The sequence below is a fragment of the Zootoca vivipara genome, chromosome 10 (assembly GCF_965207765.1).
Source record: "Zootoca vivipara chromosome 10, rZooViv2.hap1.1, whole genome shotgun sequence".
Classification (NCBI taxonomy): Eukaryota; Metazoa; Chordata; class Lepidosauria; order Squamata; family Lacertidae; genus Zootoca; species Zootoca vivipara.
In genome coordinates this window covers 7820865-7845009 of record NC_142593.1, presented here as the reverse complement: position 1 = coordinate 7845009, position 24145 = coordinate 7820865, and the positions used below count along the sequence as shown (strand labels likewise).

The following is a 24145-nucleotide window of genomic DNA, read 5'->3' as shown; positions in this document are numbered from 1 at the left end:
ATGAGCTCAAAATTGACTATAATTTCCCCATGCCACAACCAAGATGTTATATCACAAAATGGCACTTGAGAATGCCCAAATAATTCTCACCACAGATTTGCGGGAGACCAAATATGGATTTGGCCAGGGCTTATGGTGAGTTCTTTGGCAAGTTCTGGTGTTGTAGCCCAGCAATTCGTGTCATAAAAAGCTCAACAGGTTTGGCTGCGCACTCCCCCCTTTAAAAAAGGTCAACAAGTTCCAGCACCTCTTTTTCTAGAAAGAAAAAAAAAGCCCTGGACATGGCTGCATTTTATCCTCAAGTAATAGATTCCTAAATCAGGGTAGAAAATCTCCATTGGCTTTAATTGATTCTGATTCAAATAATGCCAAAGCTGATAAAATAAAACTCAGTGAAGATATAGAACTTAGTGTAACCCTTTTCCTCCTGTCTCTGATGCTATTTCATCGTTGACAGACCCTCCTCAGACCTTGTCAATCTAAAGGGTACCTTGAGCTCTCATCTCATCTTGCTGTATTGCAAGAAATGCATGCTCTTTCCCCCCAGAGATACACAGATTGCATGCTTACTAAATGAATTACGCTACAGTGTTACTGTCAGGAAACACTATAAATCAAAAGGTTAAAAATGCAGCCCACTGCAACACAATTGGATGTAATGCTGGGAAAGGACAGCAAAAGAAATGCATTTGTATCTTTTTCTCCTCTCCTTTCCTTTGTTCTGATGCTCATCATAACACCAATATGGGGATCCTGGAACATCAGCACCCTAGGCAACAATTCTCACCTCTCATTAAACATATTTTTTTGAACCGAGCATGAAAAACCAAATATAAAATTAAGCAGGGGCTTTCTGCCACATCTACAATAACTATAAAAAAAATAGATGACAATTTTTCAAACATTTGCCTCAGGGTTAGGAGCGTGTTTGAAAAGTTTCATCTGGTCACAACAGCTGGATACTGTAGTTTATAAACCCACATTTCACAGCAGGCTGCTCGGGCGCAAAAGAAAATGACTAGTGGATTAGCAACTCCATTGTAATATGATCTTACAATGATGACTAATAGCCTTATGAGCAGAGATCTTCCAACATTTTGCACTATTTGTGTAATTTGCTAACCAAATTGATTTTGCATCAAGCCTGTAGATTTATCTGAAACAAATTCAAGTGTCCCACCCTAACTAATACTTTCAGTGTAACTGAAATAATGCATTTTGCTGTCTTGTTTTCAACCAACAGCTAGGGACCATAGGTTTCCAAGGCTCCAATCTGAATCATGCTAGGAAGTAAGTCTACTGAGCTCAGCAGACGGTATCACACTTCTAAAAGATGAAGCTATTGCACTGCGCTGGAAAGAACATTATCAACATCTCCTTAAGCACAACTCCCCCGTAGCTGCTGAGGTCCTCTCACAAATTCCGCAAAAACAAGTTAGAGATGAGCTTGCAGTATTTCCAAATCTGGAAGAGTTGTGTACAGCTATTTTTTTAAAAAAACATAATTTTTATTAATTTTAAAAATTACAAAAAAACGGTACATACATAAACACCTTTTCCACCTCCTTCCCACCCCCCTCCATGGGTCCTCCCCTGCCACAGAAGTATCCCATGTAAGTGAACAGTCAGAGATGGTCCATTTTATGCTTGGATTTCTGTCCTCCTCCCCCTCCCCTGTCCCCAAAGCCCCCCCTGCCACCAGGGAGCTCCAGTAAACCAGGGCAGTACGCAGGAGGTCATCCATCCAACCATCTATTATCATACCAAAAAAAAAAAAAAGTAAAAATAGAAAAAAAGAGAAAAAAGAGAAGAAAAAAAATATCAAAAAAGAGAAAAAGACAATACAAAACAGAAAAAATCTTTCTTTCATTCATAATTATTAAACCATATTTTGTGGGCTTCCCCACCCTCCCCCCTTTCATCCCTTTTTTATCATCTTCAACAGTTTCTTATTTTATAAAAATACACCTTTATACCTTATACTACTTATAAATTGATTATTATCATTTTCACCTAATGTCCAAATCACTGAAAAATCAAACTCCCATTTTATCTTCCCGTGCCTAATTTTTACCCCCTCTATAAGCCTCCATATTTTCACATTTTTCCAAAGACAATTCACTTTTAAAACTATAACTATTCCCAATTTAACCTTACATCCCCGATTACCGGCTCCACCCCCCCAATCCAGCAAATTCCATAATCAGCAGACCAGTTATAAACCTGTTAATCCATCCTTATAATCACAACTTCACTTTCCCTTCACCCCACCCCCTGTTTACAATCTTTTGCCATCCAGGCCTCCATACAAGACCCCTGAGTTTCTTCTCTTCTCTGCATATTTTTTCCCTCTTCCCTGTGGGCATTCTGAAATTCCAGTAATACCAATCGTGCCCCACTCAAAGGAAAGGCACTCCATCCAACTTTTTGTAGAGTAAAGTCATCATTTTTTTTCGTGGTGGGCTTCATTTTGTGTTAAATCATCACAGTCCTCATCTTCATCTTTTCCTTCCAAATCACAGTCACCATCATTGTCATTCTCACATTCGTCTTCTTCAGTTTCAAAAGCTTCATCTTCTAAGAAATCATATTCTGCCATCACCATCTGGAATTGTTGCTGTAACTCTTGCCGTTGTGTCTCCTCTTGACATAGTTCTATTCTTGCTTCCCACATTAAGGTCAAAACAGACCGCTGGAACTCAGGCGAATACCTTTTTGTTGACATAGTTCAATCCTGCCAAGGTCAAAACTTGTCACATGGGGTGGAATATGATCACAGTTTATTTTCTCGACTCCATTTTAACAAGCTGGCTGCATTCTTCAAGTCTTATTAAAAATAAAGTTCGAACTCACATTTCACAAGCATTTAAACCAAAAAAGAATTTCCACAAAGTCCAGAAATACAAATTGAAATAAAAATTTGACTTATAAGTCCTGATCAACTCACTGGGTTATCTGGGCTGCCGGCTCCCGAGGAAAAGAAAGGTTTTTCTTAGTCTTTACCTCTTACTGCAGGGCACTCACAACCACAGTCTCTCTCCCCTTTTACCCTGCATTTAGGGGAGATTCTCTTTGATGCCTTTGAGGGATCCTTTTAAATTGAAATCTTCTATTTACGGCTTCGGGTTTCTATTTACTGTCTCTTTTGTTGCCGTGGGGGGGGGGGTGGCTTCCTCTTTTCTCCCCTCTCTCCCAGATCCAAATTGTTTTATAATCCAAATCGTGAGATTACTTACAGTCTTATTTCCAATCGTTTTATTTTCAGAAGAATCCAGCGCTCTCCGCCTTCGGCTTGAAGCTTCTCCCCGCTAGGATAACGTTGCCGCTCAAAATGGCCCCCGCGACTTCTACCCTCCTCGCTCCGGAGCTCTTATTAGAGCTAGCCGGAGAGTTGGGGAGTCCGGATTGGGGCTCTGCCGAGCAAAATTTGCCCCCGGGACGCCCTTCCCGGGGTTCTAAGGGGCGCAGCGTCGCTCTCGCTGCCCTCCCCACTCCTAGCAGGGACGGGCCGTCTCGGAGACGAGACGAGACCCCGCCGATCGGCGCTGGCGCTGAACCGGAAGCCGAGTTGTGTACAGCTATTAACCAAATGAAAAACAACAAAGCCAGTGGACCTGATGGGATACCTGCCAAAGTCTTCAAAGTGGGTAGAATTGAACTTACACAACAACTCCACAAGCTCATTGAAAAAATCTGAGAAAGAGAAGAAATCCCAGCAGACTTTAGGGATGCCAAAATTATCAATCTCTTTTAAAAAGGGTAACATAACTTATTGTGGAAACTATCGAGGCATCTCTCTATTAGCTGCCGCCGGCAAATGTCTTGCAAGGATCTTAGCAAAACGTCTGGTAACAATATCCGAGGTGACCCTTCCTGAATCCCAAAATGGTTTTCGGCCTTCTAGGAGGACAGTGGACATGATTTTCACCACTTGACAGCTTCAAGGAAAATGCAGAGAGCAAAACCAACCCCTGTATATGGCGTTTATTGACCTAAGGCCTTCAACACTGTAAATTGTAATGCCCTGTGGACTGTCCTTCTGAAAATTGGCTGCCCAGATAAATTTGTAAACATCATTTGGCTCCTCCATGATGATATGACAGCAACAATCGCAGATAACAATGGCTCTCAAAGTGAACCATTCACATGCAGATCCAGAATTGGCCTCCACAGTCACTTACGGACCCATTGTTAAAACCGTGTTTATGGAAGACAATCTTACTCGGCTACGAGTGATCGCCAAAGAAGAAGAAGATTCTCCCTTTTATCCTTACTTAGCTGATGGCAGTACAAGAGTCCTCCCCTTCTTCCTAGGCATGAGAACGAGTAGATGGGAAGGCAATGGGCTCCTGCAAATTCCACACAGAGAGCCACACTGTCCTTCTCTCCTGAAAAACCTATATGCATAACGTTGGAAGCCATACTGTACAGGGGAAAGTGTTGATTTTATTTCATTTCCTATCCACATTTCTCTACATTGATACAAGTAATATTCTTTTGAACAATTATAAAACATCCTCTCTGTGGTATTCCCACTTACATCCCACCAGGGGCGTAGCCAGGATGAAAATCAGGGGGGCAAGGGGCAGGGCCAAGGGGCAGGGCCAAGGGGTGGGGGGAGGGGCCACAGCGGGGCAAGGAAAGCTCCCTTCTTCCTTGCCAGCTTTCCCTCCACCCGCCCCGGCGATCGCGGAGGAGGGGATCGGAGCAGCCCGATTTCGTTTTTATTTTGCCTCCTCCCCCTCCTCGAACGGCAGGGGCGAGGGGGCGCCAGGATCAGCCTGAAATCGGGCTGCTCCGACTCCCTCCTCCCCCTCCTCGAACGGCAGGGGCGAAGGGGAGCCAGGATCAGCCCGAAATCGGGCTGCTCCGACTCCCTTCTCCCCCTCCGCGATCGGCAGGGGCGAGGGGGAGCCAGGATCAGCCCGAAATTGGGCTGCTCCGATCCCCTCCTCCCCCTCTGCAATCGCCGGGGCGGGTGAAGGGAAAGCCCCAGAGCCGCGCAAAGCGTTTGGCTGGCTTTCCCTCCGCCCGCCCCACAGCCAGCCGGCTAGAAGGGACGTCTCCCTTCTCCCTTGCTGGCTGTGGGGTGGGCGGAGGGAAAGCCAGCCAAACGCTTTACGCGGCTCTGTGGCTTTCCCTCCACCCGCCCCACAGCCAGCCAGGGAGAAGGGAGACGGCACCGGGCGGGCAGCGGGGCAGGCTGGCCAGCGGCCCTGCTTCTAGGGGGGGCAATTGCCCCCTCCTGCTCCCTGCCTACGCCCATGCATTCTACTGTGGAACTCTAACTTTAACATTTTATCGTTAGAAAGTAATTTGCTTTCTTTGCCCCCCCCCCAGCCTTTATCACCTCTCCTTTTGGTTTAATGCTGTCATGTTTTAGGGCAAGTTAGATGTTACGACAAAAAGGGATGTAAGTCAGAAAGCAGACCATGACAAATTCTGGGTTATTGACCTGATTTGTTAACTAAAATTGCACCAAAGTTCCACAGTTGTATCCATCTAAATCTGAGTGCTTGGAATAACTTCTGTGAGTGCAGGGTAACTTCCACTGTCTCCTTCCTCTACATATCCCAGCACTCCCATTAAATCTGTTCCAGAGGGTTACAGGGACCCCCATAACATATTTGGGGAGTGCATGGGGTTGAGGGAGGGGACATTCAATTGCTTTTATAAATGCTGTTCTGCGTGCACAATGATTTAGTTGGATGCAGCCCTTTGGACATAATTGAAAACATTGATTTAATGCAAGCAAGAATCTCAATGTGAAAGCTGGCATACAAGCAGAGAGGAGGGACAACAGATAAGTAGGTGATCATGATGTAAATCATAGTTTGTGAAGCCAGGGACAAACATACAAATCCACCCAAGACAGCATTTATTTATGGAAGCCACTGCAAGAAAATAATCTAAAGATTCTTTAAAAATAGCCTAAAGGCACACAATTCAACTGCTGAAGTGAAGTGGGCTCCATATGAAGATGTTCCTAGATAGCAGACCACATAGGAGCCATGTGTAGGTCTCTCTGCTCCATGGAGCATGAGCTGGTTAAAAATAAAACTAACCAACAAATAAATGATAAAGAACACGCAGGAACAGTTTAGGTGTCTTTCAAAAAAAAGTGTGTGCGCATATTCATCTTGAATATGACTCTTCTACACTCAGCAGTGCATTTTGACTCAATTATTTTTACAGTCAATGATGGAAATAAAAATAACTTTTCTGTTTTGTAACAATAGGGAAATATTTTTTTCAGCTTGAAACCTAGTTGTATTTTATCTTATTTTCATGTTTTTAAGCAGATCACAACAAAAATATTATGAATGCATGCTGGCATTTTTATTTCATAGGCTTAATGTCAATATCAGAAAGAAAGCAGAGATTTTTAAAAAAATATAAGCCTGTTTAATTTGGTCTAAATGAAAATATCCATTATCTGATGGTGATGTGTCTCATGACATGCAGAAATTCTCTTTCAACACAGTGCAGTTGTTCACAATATGGCATGCTATAAATCAAGATTGAATTTTTTTACCTTACATTAAGATACCTTATGAAAAGAGAGGCTTCTATGTGCCTCCACTTGACCCTTTTAATACTCCAGAAGCAATTTCTCTCTATAAAGAATAGCAACCTTGAGTAACAAAGCATGACTGAAATGTGTTTCCATAAGAATTTAACAAAGCCATCCTGGAAAGAAGAAGCAGGCAAAAAAGATTATCTGCTTCTGTTGCTACAGTTCATTTTTGTACGTTCATTCTTATATTCAAACCAAAGTTTAGTTTTTGAAATATTCAATAGAGGTTGTGTTAATATAACTAAGGATGATTTAGAAGGGGAAAGTTGGAAACATAATACAGTGGTACCTTGGTTTGCAACCGCTTTGGATTACAACCGTTTTGGATTACAACCACGTCAAACCCGGAGGTGCGTGTCCCTTTTTTGGATTACAACCCATTTTTTCTTGGATTACAACCCTTTTTTGGGGGGGGGAGGCCCCATTGGCGAATGTGTGCCTTGGGTTACAACCTGTTTTGGTTTACAACCGGACCTCTGGAACGGATTATGGTTGTAAACCAAGGCACCATTGTAACTACTCTGTATCAGAGGAAGGTCAATCTAGTTCAGCATTCTGATTCCAAGAGCTAAGAGTTAGAAGATCCTTGGAAGCTCATGAGAATGGCATTAAGATATCAGGGATTTACTCTGTCATGGATGCTTTAGTTGAGATTCCTACAATGCAGGGGGTTGGACTAGATGACCCTTGGGGTACCTTCAAGCTCAACAATTCTATAAATCTATACTACATTTGCGCAAAAATATTCCATTTTGACATCATGATTAGGAGCCCTTGATAGATCCATTAGATTAAACCATAGCATCCGTAACATACTTCCCTGTAGCTTTCTTTATGGCCAGCCACCAGTTCTGGGAAGCACACATCTTGCATACCCTGACAAATGTATTTTCTATACCTGAAGTTTTCTTAAAATCTAAGATATTCAACAATGGAACACCCACCTTAGTGTTAAGCCCATAAGCTCTGTGGAAGCAAACTCAGGATCCATGTTTCCAACACTGGCCAACCACCAGGGCATGAAGGTAACAGCCCTCTAATTCTCTTTGCCCTTCACTTCTAGCAACTGATACTGAGAGGAATAGTGCCTCTATAGGTTGCACTTAGCTATCATGCTCTCTAAAAATAAACTCAGGTGGTTTAGAGCCACAATGGGGCAGCTGATAAACGAATTAACCCCAGTATCCAGAGGAACATAAAAACACCAAGGGGGCGGGGGGGGGTGTAAAAAAAAGCAAGAAAAAACATTCTCAGAGGCCTCCAGGAGCCATATAATGTTGAGCACCACTTGGAATAGAAAACCAGGGGAGGGGATAAATTACAATTTATAGTATGCTGAAGGAGGACATAGCTGGCTGGAACTCTGAATGGGCCCATTCCTGTTAGGGGGTGAGGATATACTGTGACATTTCATTGCGGGTTCCACTTGTCAAGACTGTTACCAACTGATGGAGCTGTCCTTGATGAATTTATTTAGTTCCCTTTTAAAGATGCAATCCTCTGGCAACAGTGGCGCTTGATGGAGTGGGCACAGCCAACACTGCATTCACAACACCTGGTGCTTATGCTGGTTGGCTGAGGGGTGGGAAACAAAAATCCTTTCACGGCTCTAGTTTGCAAGCAAGAGACCTGGTTTAAGCCCATTGCCACCACACGACTGCAGCAGACCCTATGCTGCCCCAGTCCCATGGGTAGATGGCCACCTCCACAGAGGATCAGGGAGTTGAATAGTTCTGCCAGCCAGTGGTCATCACCACATCCTGCAATGTGTGAATAAGTACTTCCCCTTTTCTGTTATGAATCAACTGCCTATAACTTCACCAGGAAATCTTGAGTTCTAGTGTTATGAAAGAGAGATTAAAAACGGTCTCTGCTCACTTTGCTGCACGCTCCCCCACCTACAAGCTTCTAAAACATAAATGCTTAGCTTGTCCTCATATGAAAGGTCCTTCAACTCATGGATTATTTTGACTGAAGCTAAAGATGCAAGTACCTGAGAGAGTATCAGCTGTCCATGAAAAGCCCACACAAACTTCTTTAAAAAGGCAAAATATGCAGCTTCTCCAGCCTTCCCTGCAAAAGACCGCAGAAGGAAATAACCCTAGAAGAAGCGAACAAGACATACAAGATGTTATTCCTTTCTTATGTGTACAAAATACTGGTTTGTCATATTGAGAGTACCGGTTTTAGCATTCTGACCTTCAGGTAATGAACCTGCATGAACACTTTTTCTGCATTCAGGCCATGTTTGATTACAGATGCTCCAGATTCACTTGCTTTGCCAGTGTTCTCTTTCTTGGGCCTAAAAGGGCACAAATAATTCAAAATCTGGATAAACAGATACACTGAGGATGTTTTTAAAAAGTCTCACAATTAAAACACTTAATTACAACGTTCTGTTTTACTTCAGGCATTGTCTGCTATATAGGAGGTTTCATACTTACTCAGGTAACTTTGTTCGTGGGAAAAGTAGTACAGCAATGCATTTTTCTAATGTAACTTTATATATGTCTACACAAACAGCTGAAGTTTAAACTAGTAGCCAATTCTAAGCTGGTGTGAAGCGACTTAACTCTTCTCCCAGACATGACATCATATCACATGGCATTCTGCTAAGACATGCTACACAGGCAGGAGTGTCACACTATGTGCAAAGGGAAATTAGAAGAGATGGAAACACTTTAGATGGAGGAAAATGGGAAGGAAGGATATTGAATTCATTACATCTAGTAACATATTTTGGCTGCTCTTACCTGAACACAGGCTTAGGAGCTCACAAACTACACCTGGGAAGGATGAATGGGCTCTTTCATCTATGCCCAATACATTGAAAAGGGGACTTAAGCTTTCCTTTTCTTTTTCTTTAGTTTGCAATTTTCCATGCATGTCAAAGAAAAGCAGCCAGAGTTTTTGAAAACAAAGCCTGAAACATTCAGCCCACTGAATTATCACCCATGAGGACAATATCCAGAACAAATTCAAACTGTGTGAATTCTTCATCAGTGGATGTCCAGTTTCCAAATTTCTGCCAGAAAACTATTGCTTACTAGTGCCTGACCTATTTAGTTAAAATCACAGGGGGGAGAGGGGCGAAGTGCAACCTTCTTCTCTACCCAGGTAGAGCCTGTTGTAACAGAGTAAGTAGCAAGGGGATGCTTGCACTAGCTATTTTTCCCAGGTTATGTCCAACAAAAGCTGGTGTTTATATTGTGGTGTGCTTTAGTGCAGTGCTCCCTAACCTTTTTATCGCCACGGACCAGTCAACGTTTGATAATTTTACTGCGGCCTGCTGAGGGGGGACGTTGGTTGTTTATATTTTATTTACATTGTTTTGATTTAATAATTTTAATTTAATTGTATTTAAATGTTCCTTGGGCGGACCGGTACCAATTGACCCACGGACCGGTACCGGTCCGTGGCCCGGGGGTTGAGGACCACTGCTTTAGTGCATCTAGATGAAACTGCTGACTGAGGTCATATGGAGATCTGGGGTGAGCAGAAGTACTGAATGAGTATCTGGGATCAGTAATAGAGTGGATAAGGGCCAATAAACTACAACATAATCCCAACAAGATGAAGCTTTTGTTGGGAGATGGTACTCAGCCTATTCTGGATAAGGTTGCAACTCCCCTTAAATATCAGATTCACAGCTCAGGAACTCTTTTAGTTCCAGCCTTGTGTATAAATGTCTAAGTGGCACCTGTGGCAGGAATCAAGTTAGGCTGGAGTGATAGAGAGGTAGTTTGGCCCCAGTAATCCATGTCCTTCTCCCTCGTATTAAGATCTTCATCTGAATACCTTTTTCAAGGCCCTCTGTCTTCAGAGATGAAGCTGTTGGTGAGCCAAGATAAGAGTGATACCTTCTCATTTTCAGACGTATCCCCAGGGAGTCTGGCATGGCAGATTCTAGTGCCTTTGTGGCACTAAGACATACCTTTTAATTTGCCCACACCTTTTAGATTTTTTTAAAAATTGCATTTGTTATTTTAACCTGTTAGAATATTAGCTTCCCATGGTTTATATTTATGGCTCTATTATTTTTATGTAGTTTTAGTGTGTTTTTAAACTATTGTTAGCTGCTCTGATATGTTGCTGGTAAATGTGATTTAATTATATATTTTAAGTTAGGTTTTTTTAAACAGTCTCTGTTGTAAAATTAATGCACTATAAAACCCATGTGATACCTTAGCAATTAAAGTAGGAAAGCTAATATCCAGATGAGCCTTCTATCACAGCAAGCCATGTTCACATTTTTTTTAAAAAAATGGAACAAAACAAAATAGGTAAAAAAAACCAGCCACCCTGTCAATCAGCAGCTGTGTTGGCTGCAGCTAGCGATAAGGCTGTTTCCTCTATCTGCACCTATTGTCAAGCTACACACTTGCAAACGTATGACTTGTCTGATCTAGCATATATACAATAACATGAATAAATATTAATGAAAGTAGCTTATAACACAACTATAGTTATGTGAGATCTTGATGTAGAGGGAAGGCTTAGAAGATGGACACTGGGCCAGGCCACCGTGGAAGGCTTTTAGAACTACATTTATTCCATGAGCAGCTACTTTGCCAGGGGTATGTTTATTCAAATCTTTAATAAGCCACAAACTTACTTGATGATCTTGGGTGAGCCACTATCTCTTGGGCTAACCTGCCTAACATGGGATTTTATAAATACAAAAGTGGGATGAGGGGGCAACCATGCACACTGTCTTAAAATCTTTGGGGAAATAGCAGGATAAAAGCTAAATAAGAAAAAGTTCAAGTGCACGTGGCGCTGACTACTGGGTCTGTATCAGCCAGGAAAATATTCTGTATTAGGGTCAGTACTCTCTGTGTAGTGTTTAGCTTGCTGCATGAGTCATCAGGTGAGTCCACTGAACTGCATTACAAACTCTTTTTTCAGACTGGGATACTTTAAAAATTAACATACCATGCAGCATAAGGGGAATACTGTTTTTTTTTAAAAAAAAAGATGCTGTGCTCTGCACATAGTCCCCCCCCCAAAAAAAACCAGGTCCCTGGATTAGAGATTCAGGCTACAATCCTATGCATAGGATTACACATAAGTACATGGATAACACTATAAACAAGTCTCACTGAATTCCATGGATAACTATGCACAGGATTGGCAGGTTGGAGACATTTTATGAAACAACAAAACTGAAAGCTAACAGTCAACTCAAGTTTTCGCCATACGACTTCATACACTGGAGTTTATACTTAATACATTGTCTATAAACATACCATAGTATAAAATATAGCTTAAAGGCTGTGTTTAATTGTAAAATAATCAATTCAACGTGTTTTAGTATGCTTAGAACTAATGAATGAAATTCACATATAAAAAAGGAACATTAAACAAAAATAATGAAAATCATGATTAAAACAAAGAAGAATTTCCTCACTAAACATGGTTTAAATTAACCTGTCCCATGCTTAAGTATTCTACTCCCACAAGTCTATGGGGTGGTATAGCCTCATATGATGTGGTAAGCAGATTGCTCTGGAGCCATAGATTGATTCTATGAATCAGTGGATTAATTTCAAAGAGTTGACCTCAAAAGTCAGTTAGCCCTAACTACTGCAGCATTTCTCAGAGGAAACCATCCAGAGACTTCTTGAAAACCTCTAAAGAGGGACAGTTCACTACCTTCCGAGGCAGTCTGTCCCACTGTCAACTCACAGTATCAGGAAGTTCTCCCTAATGTTTAGCTGAAATCTCCTTTGAGTTTAATCTGTGGGTTCATGTCCTATTCTCTAGGGCATGGGTGGCAAACCTTTCTCTCTTTTTTGTCAAGGGCTCCATTCCTTCAGGGCAACCTGTCACCCTGCCAGTGATGGGTGGGGCTGAAGCCAGTAGTGGGTGAGGCTGGGCACTGAAACAGACAGAATCACCCACTACTCCTTCTATCCAACCAGCAGGTTGCCAGGGGAGGAAAATATCAGAAGTGAGAACTAATCACGAGTACCACTTTCTTGTCCATCTATTTTAGTTGCTCCCATTCCACTCCTTCCCACCTAGACCACAAACGTGACATGAGTCAACAGTGTGATGCAGCAGCTAAAAAAGCCATTGCAATTCTGGGCTGCATCAATAGGAGTATAGCATCTAGATCAAGGGAAGTAATAGTACCACTGTATTCTGCTCTGGTCAGACCTCACCTGGAGTACTGTGTCCAGTTCTGGGCACCACAGTTCAAGAAGGATACTGACAAGCTGGAACGTGTCCAGAAGAGGGCAACCAAAATGGTCAAAGGCCTGGAAACGATGCCTTATGAGGAACGGCTTAGGGAGCTGGGTATGTTTAGCCTGGAGAAGAGAAGGTTAAGGGGTGATATGATAGCCATGTTCAAATATATAAAAAGATGTCATATAGAGGAGGGAGAAAGGTTGTTTTCTGCTGCTCCAGAGAAGCAGACACGGAGCAATGGATTCCAACTACAAGAAAGAGGATTCCACCTAAACATTAGGAAGAACTTCCTGACAGTAAGAGCTGTTCGGCAGTGGAATTTGCTACCAAGGAGTGTGGTGGAGTCTCCTTCTTTGGAGGTCTTTAAGCAGAGGCTTGTCAGGCATATGTCAAGAATGCTTTGATGGTGTTTCCTGCTTGGCAGGAGGTTGGACTGGATGGCCCTTGTGGTCTCTTCCAACTCTATCATTCTATGATTCTATGACTTCTACCTCTGAGCTCCCCACCCTCTGAGGTGGAATCTGCAGGCAACATTTGGTCAGGCTGTCCCACTCTTGCTCTGGGATAAGCAGAAACAAATTTGCTCCATTATCTGACAGCCTTAAAACAAATTTGGAAATGGCTATCACATTATCTCTTCTTCAGTAAACAGCTTATTTAATTATTTTTTATTTTATCTTCTTCAGCCTAAATATACCCAGTGCCTTCAACTTCATAGAACTTAGCCCCTCAACCATTTCTTTGGACATGTTCCATTGAGCAGTAATTTCTGAGTAAAGAATTTTTTATTGGAATCAATATTTAGGACTTCCTCCTCATTTTTAAAAAGTCTTGTGCAACCCTATGCATGTTGAATCAGAAGTACATTCCACTGAATTCAGTAAAGCTTACTCTCAGGACTGTGTATAGGATTGCAACCTAAGTTGTTTTTCCTTATCCTCTTTCCAACCTCAACCCATTTGATTTTGTCCAGTCTTTTCTTTCTACATTTCAGCTAGTGAGGTTCATCTGTCAGCAACACTTAACCAAGCCTTCTGTGTTATTGGCCTACTCCTGTGGAGTGTTCTTCCATTCGGGGCTGAGCAGATGCCTTCTGTTCTAATTTTCAAACCTTTGCCGTATACTTCTATTTGCCACCAGGATTATGCAGACAATTAAAGAAAAACTTGTTCCATAATAGTGAGCTGTTTTAATTTTTGTATTGTATTTTAAGTGTTGTAAACCTCTTTGATATTTTTTTGATGAAACTGTGGTACACAAATAGTCTAATTAGTATATGAATTTGCTTTACAAACCCTTTGGAAGATGTAATAATTTAATCAGAACACTTGGATATCCTTCTTTTGGATAAGGAGAGAAGAAACAATAAGTGAGCAGCCTTTTCTGTACCTTAACACTTGCAGATCTCCTTCAGAGTTCTGCACCTCATCTCTAAGGCGTTGCCAGCGCAGTACAGCTTTCAGATCTTGCTGCTCTTTTGCTTCATCAGCTGACAGCTACTTGGGACACAAATATTCAGTTTATTGTTAGAGGTTTCTTCAATTTCTCAGTAATTTTTAATGGAAATAACATCAGCTTAGAGAAAGCCCTGTCACCCTTTGGAGAAGGCAAGGAGAGCACCACCTTCCATTCTGCTCCTTAACCTATCTCCTACTACCGTGACCAATAAAAATTATTATTACTATATGTAATATGTTTTGGGAGCTCTCCTGACCCCCACACAGACCATTTCAGGTAGCGTAGGGTGCGCAGGGGAAGAAGAGCAGAGGCAGAAATCCTCTTGCATAAAATTCACAGATGGGGCACATTAGGTGAATTCCACCCATAGAAAGCTGCTTTATACCAAGGCAGACCACTAGACCATCTAGCTCAGTACTGACCGGCAGTGGCTCTCCAGGTTTTCAGTCAAGAGAACATTTCTAGTCCCAATTAAATACGCCAGGGATTGAACCAGAGGCCTTCTGCATGCAAAGCAGTTGCTCTATCACTGAGCCATGCCCTTATCCAAATGCTGTATAGAAGAGAGAAACTATATGGTACGTGTGCAATGGAAAGCACTTCTAAGCATGCATCAATACATTATTTGCTTGCGGTGTCAGCCCCTTGGACTTCTGTGGGTGCTGCTTCAGAGGGTCCCTTCACCTTCTATGTGGCATGGGGGCATACAGCTCAAATGAGGGAGTTGAACCACTTGGGCAAAGGCATAAAACAGTGGAACTGGGCACTGGATTTTTTGCCATTTGTGGTTTTTTTCTGCATGATGGTGGCCATGACCTAAGGCTTTAAAGCATAATTAACACCAGCATTGGACAGAATGCAAAAAAAAGGTTCTCAGTGGAGCTGTTATTTGGCTAAAGACGTCTTAGTCCATTAATTCTTATGAGATTTAATCCATTAATTAACCAATTCAATTTGAATATGAGTGGTGAAGTGAGAAGCACTCATTATTTGTTTTTATATTATTCACCCATGTCATCATATGTATCATCTTAAAAGAGGCAAACACCCTGCATGTGGAAGAAGGGGAAATGCATTATTGCTCTTATCTTTTTGTATCTCATATATTCTTGTATTAGAAATCACCATTTAAAGAAAAATCTGTCCAATTAATCTGTGAGACATTTTTATTGATTACATATTTTAATCAACCAATCAATCTAATAAATTATTGATTACATACTGAGTTAAACATTGGAGTTCTTGCCTGCACAGGCCTGCAGAGTTAACAAGGAGCTAGATAGATCAATGGTCTGACAGTATAGGGCAGCCTTACATGTTCCCAACCTATAAAGTACGGTTATCTTACTCCTACATAACATGTTAAAGAATATGAATACCAGACTGGGGGGGGATGAACTGAATATTCAGTTAAGACAGTTGACATATTATTTCAGTATAATAATACTGCTAGTCACAACCTTGAAAGTCAGACTATTTTTTTGTCCTAAATCTTTTTGTCTTCTCTTTGATAATATACCTGTCCCACAACCCACAAGAATAATTACAGTGTTGTCTTGAAGAATAAATTATATACCAATTTACCAGTTCATCGGCGAACAACTGATTTTCTACTTATGATAAAGAATGTTTTCACACCTTTATTTATACTTCACCTGCCAGGATGCATCTACATAGCTAAATTAGTGAATAACAACAACATTGCCAATGCATTAGAGATGAACGGGAGAACAGAAACATTTGATAGTGTTGCAAATTATTTCGGGTACCACCAATTACAATTTCATCTAATAGATTTCTCTACATATGGAAGTCAACCAAGCCAAGCTCATGACCAAGGGCATGATAAATTTAAGGAGATTAGATAAGACATTACCCAAGACAGTTGCAAACAAATCCCTCCTGCTCAGAGGCAGTATACTTCTGTTTACTAGATTTCGAGGGCGTAAGGTTATCCCTGCTACCCTATTAGTGAAATTCCCTGGGGACTGGACAGCTGCTGTCAGAAACAGCCACAGTGCTGGACTAGATAAATGTTTGTTCTGATCCAGTATAGCAATACTTATATCCTTAAACAGGGAATCTATTTGCTCTTATTGTAAATGTGTAAACTGAAGGTTATCCTTATTTCTACATTATGAAAACGACTATTCGAGCCATACCTGTTGTGCGGCTGACCAAAATGCATCTTCTAGGTGAGTGGCAAATCCTTCACTTAGCCACTCTTCAGTCCAGTCACGTGCACCAATAGCCAAACCAAACCAGGCATGAGCAATTTCATGGCACAGGCGAGTTCCACAGAGATGGCTCCCTCCAGATAATGTGCTCTGTGACATGAAGATGATGTGTGGGCTGCAGAATATGAATGAAGGACAAAATACATTATGAACCTGTTACAGCATGCATTGCCTGGCTATAGCAATATGTAGACTTTATTAGCCTTGTCAGCCTGTTATTACTGTATGCATGCTATGTCATGACAGTTAGTTTATAGCTCAGACATTTTTAGGAATTAGGTTGCACTTTATTGTTTTCTGGCAGAGATTCAAGCTAAATATTCTGCCAAGCATTTGTTTCACATTCAACCATCAAACAGCTATTACCTGTAATAAGTAACTTAAACCAAAGTTTTATATTTTTCAAATTACAAGGCTGATTTATTTCAGTGGAAGCATTTATGCCTAAGCCAAGATCATAAAAGAAGGGCAGGTGTGAATACAGACCATAGGTATTTTCGGCTAAATGATCAAAGCAACCAAGGAAAATAAAGAGAGAGAACAAAGAGAGAGAAAGGCTTGTGTTCAAAAAGGAACATTGTAAATGTTGAAAACTCTAAGCTATTAGGACAAAAAGTGTGTGAAAGTGAGTGCCTAATGAAGCTAAAATAGGCATTGGTGTTGAGGGGGCGTCTGTTGTCAGTTGTAGATGAGTGGGTTCTTAGATTTGTACAGCATTCTACGTGCAAGAGTAGGTGTCAATTCCTGAGTGCACGTGGATTTTGTTCTAACATGTTACAGAAATGGGGTAGGGGAGCAATCATAGCAAAGTACCACAGGAAAAATGAATGAATGATGAACGATCCCTGTTTCAAGCTATAGGCTTCTCTCTGGGGAAAAAATTATACAATGGTACCTCGGGTTAAGAACTTAATTCGTACTGGAGGTCTGTTCTTAACCTGAAACTGTTCTTAAGCTGAGGTACCACTTTAGCTAATGAGGCCTCCCGCTGCCGCCGCGCGATTTGTGTTCTCACCCTGAAGCAAAGTCCTTAACCCGAGGTACTATTTCTGGATTAGCAGAGTCTGTAACCTGAAACATCTGTAACCTTAAGCTCTGTAACCCGAGGTACCACTGTATGACCATTTCTATAAACCACCCAATGATACATGTTTTGGGGATTAAGACTTTGGATACCCAAAGAAATGTCATAGGCAATTCTGCAAAATACATGAGGATGACTGTGGAAATGGCAGTTGAAATACAGAAAGGTTGCCTACAACTAAGTTAATATTATTTATTATTGCATCTGTGACTTTTTTCTTCTCTTAACAAACTCAGTTCCAATAACAATGAACATGTCTTCCCCATTTCAGCTTCTATCGGGACCTACTGAAATGGCTGATCAGCTATGTGTATGTGAACACAGAGCATTTCATTTTTGTTACACATACAACTTTTGTTATGTAGCCTAATGAAGTCATTGCTTTGCCACTTTCCAGATTCTAATACAAGTCAGTACATGGAGTTGAGTAAATAATATAGCTAGCTGGAATTTGTAAACCATGGAATTTTTTCACGCTCTGAAATACATTTCAGATTCTTTTAAAATCATACTAATGAAATGGAACACTTAAAAGCAGGACCAAACTGCTGGTGTAACATTTCACTTGAAGACAACTGAATGGTGAGTGTGCTTCTGGAATTATTTACAAAATTTGAAGGATTTGGGATGTAAAGGGCAGATAAATCTTCAGGGGAAAAGAATTAAAATTTGTTGCATTATTTATAGGTTGTTCCTACCCAGGATGTTATTTCCAAATACCACCTAGTCAATGTTATATAACTCTTGCTTATTTAATCAGTGCATTTATTCTACAATGGGATAATTTCATTAAAGTTGCATGCATGGCAGATCTTCTTTGCTCACATGAAAATGATTGAAAATGCAGTTCTTGACTGAAACCACATCAGCAAAATTTTCAATACAAAACCAGGACTAGCAGAGCGCTATAATTCTTCAATTCACAAGTCAGGGCTGGAGATAAGCCAAAATATTTCATAAAGTGAGGTTGACTTTAATCTGCCTTGTGTTCTCTCAGCTGAAAGACAGAGCAGGTTCTTCTCCGAAGTGGCCCCAAAACTCTGGATTGCACTTCCCAGTGAAGAACAACTGCAAATTGGACTGAAACTACAATGAAGTTTCAAAGTACAAAGCTAACACAATCTTTGCACAAGAATTCACTTTAATAACAATAAACTCCTAACATCCTAACACACGCAGAGCAGGGAATTAATCACTTGGTTACCACAAGAACATACAGTGTACATCTTTGCTGATCTATAGTGAAACAACTATAAAAGTTTCTTTTTTTGACAAGCTTACAAGAAAATTTGAAGGAAGCATGTACCGTAATTTTATTGCTTCTATGATATACTGAGGTATGGTTGCATTACTGTTATCATTTATTATATTTGTATACAGCCTTCTATCCAAAGATCACAAGTTGGTTCACATACAAAAATGAAAATACAAAATACATAATAAAACAAAAACAAACCAATAACCTCTCCTCCCACATTATATGTATTTGATCTGTTGACTGCTTATTGATAAAATTTTATTGTCTTGCAATCTGGGAGAACACGTGAAGTAAAAATCTGAAGAGTGGTGGACACGGGCTAGGAAGACCTGGGTTAAAATACCTGCACATCAGTTAAGGTCACAGGGTGGTAGAAGCCACTATCTCTTACCTACACTGCCTCAAAAGGTTGTTACGAGGATAAAAAAATCATACGCTTGTGTATGACTTGGTGTTCTTTTGTAAGTTTTATTCCCATCCCGAAGTTTTTCTCAACTTCTTCTCCACTGGTAGTCAGGCAGCATGACAGCCACCTTCCCGAATACAGCTAAACACATTCAGCAGTCAAAATGGAAGTCGTATCCCTGCCATTATGACATTTTAACTAAAGGTGTTCCAATATCACAGGACACATGGTTTCTGCTTCTCAAATGTATCTTATCGAGTGGCATCTTACGTCAAGTAGCTGCTTCTTCACCTAGCTATGTTTTATTTATTTTATTGCATTTTACCCCACCTTTTTGTCCAAAGAGTTCTAGGAGGCATACATTGTTCTCCCCACCCCCCATTTAATTCCCACAGCAAACCTGTGAGGTGAGTTAGACTGAGAGAGGCAGTGACTGGCCCAAGGTCACCCAGTATGCTTCATGGCTGAGGGGGGATTGAACCTTGGTCTCCCAAATCCTAGTCCAGCACTCTAACTACCCTGGCTCTCGTGTTTTACAAAGCTGTCCTTGTAGTTTGATGTAACATAATGCACAGGTCAGCTCAAAAACTACAGTATATAGCTAAAGGGGGCACGGCATATCAAGGGCTACACCTTGATTATGGCATAACTGAAAAGTTAAAGTCTGCTTCCCATGTGTGTAAAGTGCAGATATGGCCTGAAGACAGTTTCAAGATGTACTAATCCATGTTCCAAAGAACCTCTATTATGCAGCCCAACCCTTCCCTCAAAAATGTATGAACACCCACACTTCTCTTGAAAGAAGTTATATCTGTCTGGATCTGTCTGCAGAGCCGTGTTTTTAAAAGAGTGGTTTCTGTTGGAGGAAAAACACACTCGCACATTTATAAGTAACCGTCTTAAAATGAAAATTCAGAAAAGCAGGTCAAATGGAGTTAAATCAGCTAATATCACAAAAGATACCACAAGACACTGAAGCCCTAGCAAAGAAAGTGAGTCACTGAGAACAAAGAGCAAGAATAAACAGCACCTCCCCAAACCTCCACCCAAACCAAATCAAATTATTAAGAACGAAAAAGACAGGGGTGGGGAGCACAGAAGCTACAGTACATAATGAGACACTCCCTTTTATTACAAAGCCCCCATTGAGAAGAATAACTGTGCAACTTGGGGGTACTGCTTTGGTCATTTTTAAGTAAATGACCCCTAACTGTGGTGTATGCAATGCTACAAAGAATGAGCCTAGAAATGTACCAAGTAAATAACATTCCAGACATACTGCTGGCAGCCTTTTGGCCATTTGGCTGAAACAAAACAAAAGTAACTTCAGGCCTTATAAACAGACACACAGAAGGGGTTTGCATTTTAAGCATCTGTTGTATTTATATGAAGAAATAAGGCAGAGATTATGTTTTCAAGTACCTATTTTTGATTCACTCACTTAAGTAATAGAAAGGTCACATACTGAAAAATGCCCCTCTTATGAGAAGGCAAAAGAAACAAGATTGCACGCATGTACATAAACATATGTGAACTGCACTGCAAGCAGGTCAGCAGGAACAGAATTTCATTTTAAAGCACTTCCTTTGGGGTTTGGAAAGGATTACTTGGGCTTTATTCCCACTCAAGCCTCAAAAGTTCCTCTTTATTTTTCTCACCAAAGGCATGTAGGCTGCCTCTCCAGCCCAATATCCTCAGCCGCTTATCAAAGACACTTCTGAATTAGGTGTCACTACAGGGCAGCAGAAGGTAATTGTTAACTTTGACACAAATTGTCTAAAGAGCTGGGCATATTAGTTCTATATTACTTCCAGTGCCAATTGTTCTTGGCAAGGATCCTGAATGGCCTGGTGCAATTTCACACTCAGGACACAAAAGATCCACATAACAAACTTTGCTGCCTCAATAGAGCTTTTGATTTTGAGGGGTTCATATGCATGCATATTTTTAACTGCAGTCCATGTGGGCTTCCTTTTGGTCATTGCTTTTTATGTTTAGTTATATATACTAGATAGACTCCAATTGGTGTTGCTTCACTTATGGAACACATCCATCAGCAGAAGCAGGAAAGGGAGTTTGGGATAATTCTTCTTTCCCAAGCATCCCCCCAACTCTCTTGCACAGATGAGGAGGTAACCCAGAGTTACCTTTTCCAGATACTTTGATGAATGTTTGATAAGCAGATCAAACCCCATTGGATTCTGTCCATTATATTTTATTATCTTTTTTAAAAAATTATATTTATTGAAGTTTTTTACAATAAAAAAATACCGCACAAAAATACAAAAGCTTAAAAAGTAGAAAAGAAAAATTAAGAAAAACAAAAAAAGACACAAAAAGGAAAAAAGAGAAAAAAGAAAAGTAATATCTCTAACAATATCTTGTCCCCGACTTCCCCGTCCCTCCCCTCCCGGGTCAATTCCATATAAAATTTCACAACTTTTTTTTTTTACCCCACACAACAATTTCTATTAAATTTTAAACTACATTGCTTTTAACTATTTCTAATAATTTCCTTTAGCCTATAGTTTCCCCCTAAAAAGATATACCTTTTCCTGATTCAGATTCTATCCAATCTTTTAGCTAAACCTCAAATCCCACCCCCTCCCTCCCCAGGTAGCAGTTTCCCCTTTTCCCCGGCCAGCGTCTTCATACTGTCCAATTTCAAGCCTTTTGATCCATCTATTCATCTACCTGATATTCCTTCTTTACCCCACACCCACTCTTAGCCATTCTAAACCACCCCATTCCTCCTTCTTCCCCTTCTGTTGTTTTAATTCTTCCACCAGCCTCCCACCCTCATCTTTATTTCCAGTATCCCCTATTTCCAATCCTCTGTCTGGTCTGCGTCCCCTCACTCTCACTGGGGGGGCAATGGCCAGACTCTTTCCTCCCTCCTCAGTTTCTTTGTTTCTATCTGGGATCTGGTCGCCCTCTCTCACTGGGCAGACCAGGTCCCAGAGTCCATCTTGGTCCTTAGCATCCAAAGTCACGTAGGTGGTCAATGCTTCCTCTCTCACAGGTTGCATTGATTTCTCAGTCCATTGCTCCTTATTTTCTGTCCGTTGTTCAATGATTTCTTCTTCTTCCAATTCTAAAGTTTCCGTTGGGGATATCTGTTGTTGGTCTTCTTTTAAAGTTTGAATGTTTCCTTTGCCTTAACGTACTTCCTCTGTCATTTCTCTAATAAAGTCTAAAATATGTTGCAGCTCGACCTCCTCCATTTGTAAGCGGGTTGTTTTGGCTGGCAGCCTTCTTTGTCCTATGTTCCCGTGGGAATTGTAACCTGATCCGCCAGAGATGGTGCTGTAATGTCCAAACTAGTTCCTTTATTTGTTTCCAACCATATTTGTCGTTTATAATTCAAATTCTAAATCCAAAATTTCCAGTTCTCCACTTTGTCACGTCAATCAACTTAAATATAATCCAAAGTATAATCCAAAAAAAGATCACAGAATCGCAGCAGTTACTCTTTATAAATCCTTATGTTGTCAGCTGGTCGCGGCTTTAGGCTCCTGCCCCCGGTTTCCGGGGGGGGGGTTCTTTATCACAATAACAAATTTGCCAACGCAGTCTAAAATATATATTCCCCCCCCCTTAGTTCTGCCTTCTAAGGGGGGATACAAGTTCAATTTTCAGGGGGATCCGTGCCCCTTCTCTTCAATCGGTTGCAGGCAAGTTAGTTGTGGCACAGCCTTCCGGGTGGGGGGGGGGAACGACCTCCGTTTTTTTATTCCCCTCCCAGGTCCAAATTCTTCTTTTAAAGTCAAATTGAATTATCTTACTCACAGTCCAAATCTTGATTTGAAGGTATCTGCCGCTCCTCTGTCTCCGGCTCGGAGCTTTCCGCTACCGGGGTAGCAATGGACCCAAGGCTCCGCCATGTACAGCCTGCTCTCGGAGGCTCCAACGGGGGCTCTCCGGGCGGTTTCCATGGCTTTTTTTGGAGCGCTGCTGGGTATCGGCCCCCAGAACGCACAATCTGGGGATTCTCCGGGAGGTCACGGCGCCCGCGCGACTCTCCCCCTCCCCGGTAGCGGCGGGTGTCTCGGAGACCGAAACGGACCCCACCGGCGGCTGATGGCGGCAGACCGGAAGTCCATTATATTTTATTATCACTCCTTTTCATTATGACTTTTTAAAAAAGTTTGCTTCTTGCTAAGTCTGACCATCCTGTTGTTGTTGTTGCTGTTGTTGTTGAATTTATATACCACTCTATACCCAGAGGTCTCAGGGTGGTATACATATAAACATCAGGTCTCTGCTCCATCCTGGGAGTTCACATCACCATAGTAATAAATTAATACATACCTTGAAATTAAGAAAAAAATACTACCGGTACTTAAAGAACTCTCAAATGCTTGGTTTTAAAGATAGCATGTAAAACAGAAATATATTAGGAAACCCTGTGAAGTTAAGTTGCCTTTTAAAATAACTGCAGTAGTAGTAGTAGTAGTAGTAGTAGTAGTAGTAGTAATTTATTTATACCCTGCCCATCTGGCTGGGTTTCCCCAACCACTCTGGGAGGCTCCCAACAGAATATTAAAAATAGTATCAAACATTAAAAACTTCCCTAAACAGGGCTGCCGTCAGATGTCTTCTAAAAGTCAGATAGTTGTTTATTTCCTTGATATTTGATGGGAGGACATTCCACAGGGTGGGTGCCACTAATTTATTAATTTTTACTTTTTGACATAGATACAGCGTATGTTTGCTCTGTTGCTCCTTGCAGGCCTTTTCTACCTGGCCTGGGAGGGCAGGGCCCTGACTGGCCTGGAAAGGTGGGACTGCTGAAGCTGCTGAATTGACTCTTGGGTTGTTTAAAATGTTTTGAATTATTTGTAACAGTTTTTTTTAACTTGTTTGTTTTTAAATTAGGGTTTCTTTTTGTTTCTCAAAGGACATAAGATGTGTCTGAGGTGAGATGAGC

At 41.2% G+C, this 24145-nt stretch overlaps 1 protein-coding gene across 11 annotated transcripts in view; it reads right to left on the bottom strand.

The window, feature by feature from the left end:
* Window positions 1-24145, bottom strand: part of AOPEP (aminopeptidase O (putative)) — a 196330-nt gene that overhangs the window by 114091 nt on the left and 58094 nt on the right. For all 11 annotated transcript variants that reach the window (XR_015946220.1, XR_004691556.3, XR_015946224.1 and 8 more), the window contains 4 exons: window positions 16393-16582; window positions 14162-14268; window positions 8777-8879; window positions 8571-8678 (listed from right to left, as the gene is read on the bottom strand). Coding sequence is in view for 5 of the 11 variants with exons in the window: in XM_060280102.2 (XP_060136085.1) it covers window positions 8571-8678; window positions 8777-8879; window positions 14162-14268; window positions 16393-16582 (508 nt within the window). In the remaining 6 variants the exon portion in view is untranslated. The remainder of the gene's footprint in view (window positions 1-8570; window positions 8679-8776; window positions 8880-14161; window positions 14269-16392; window positions 16583-24145) is intronic.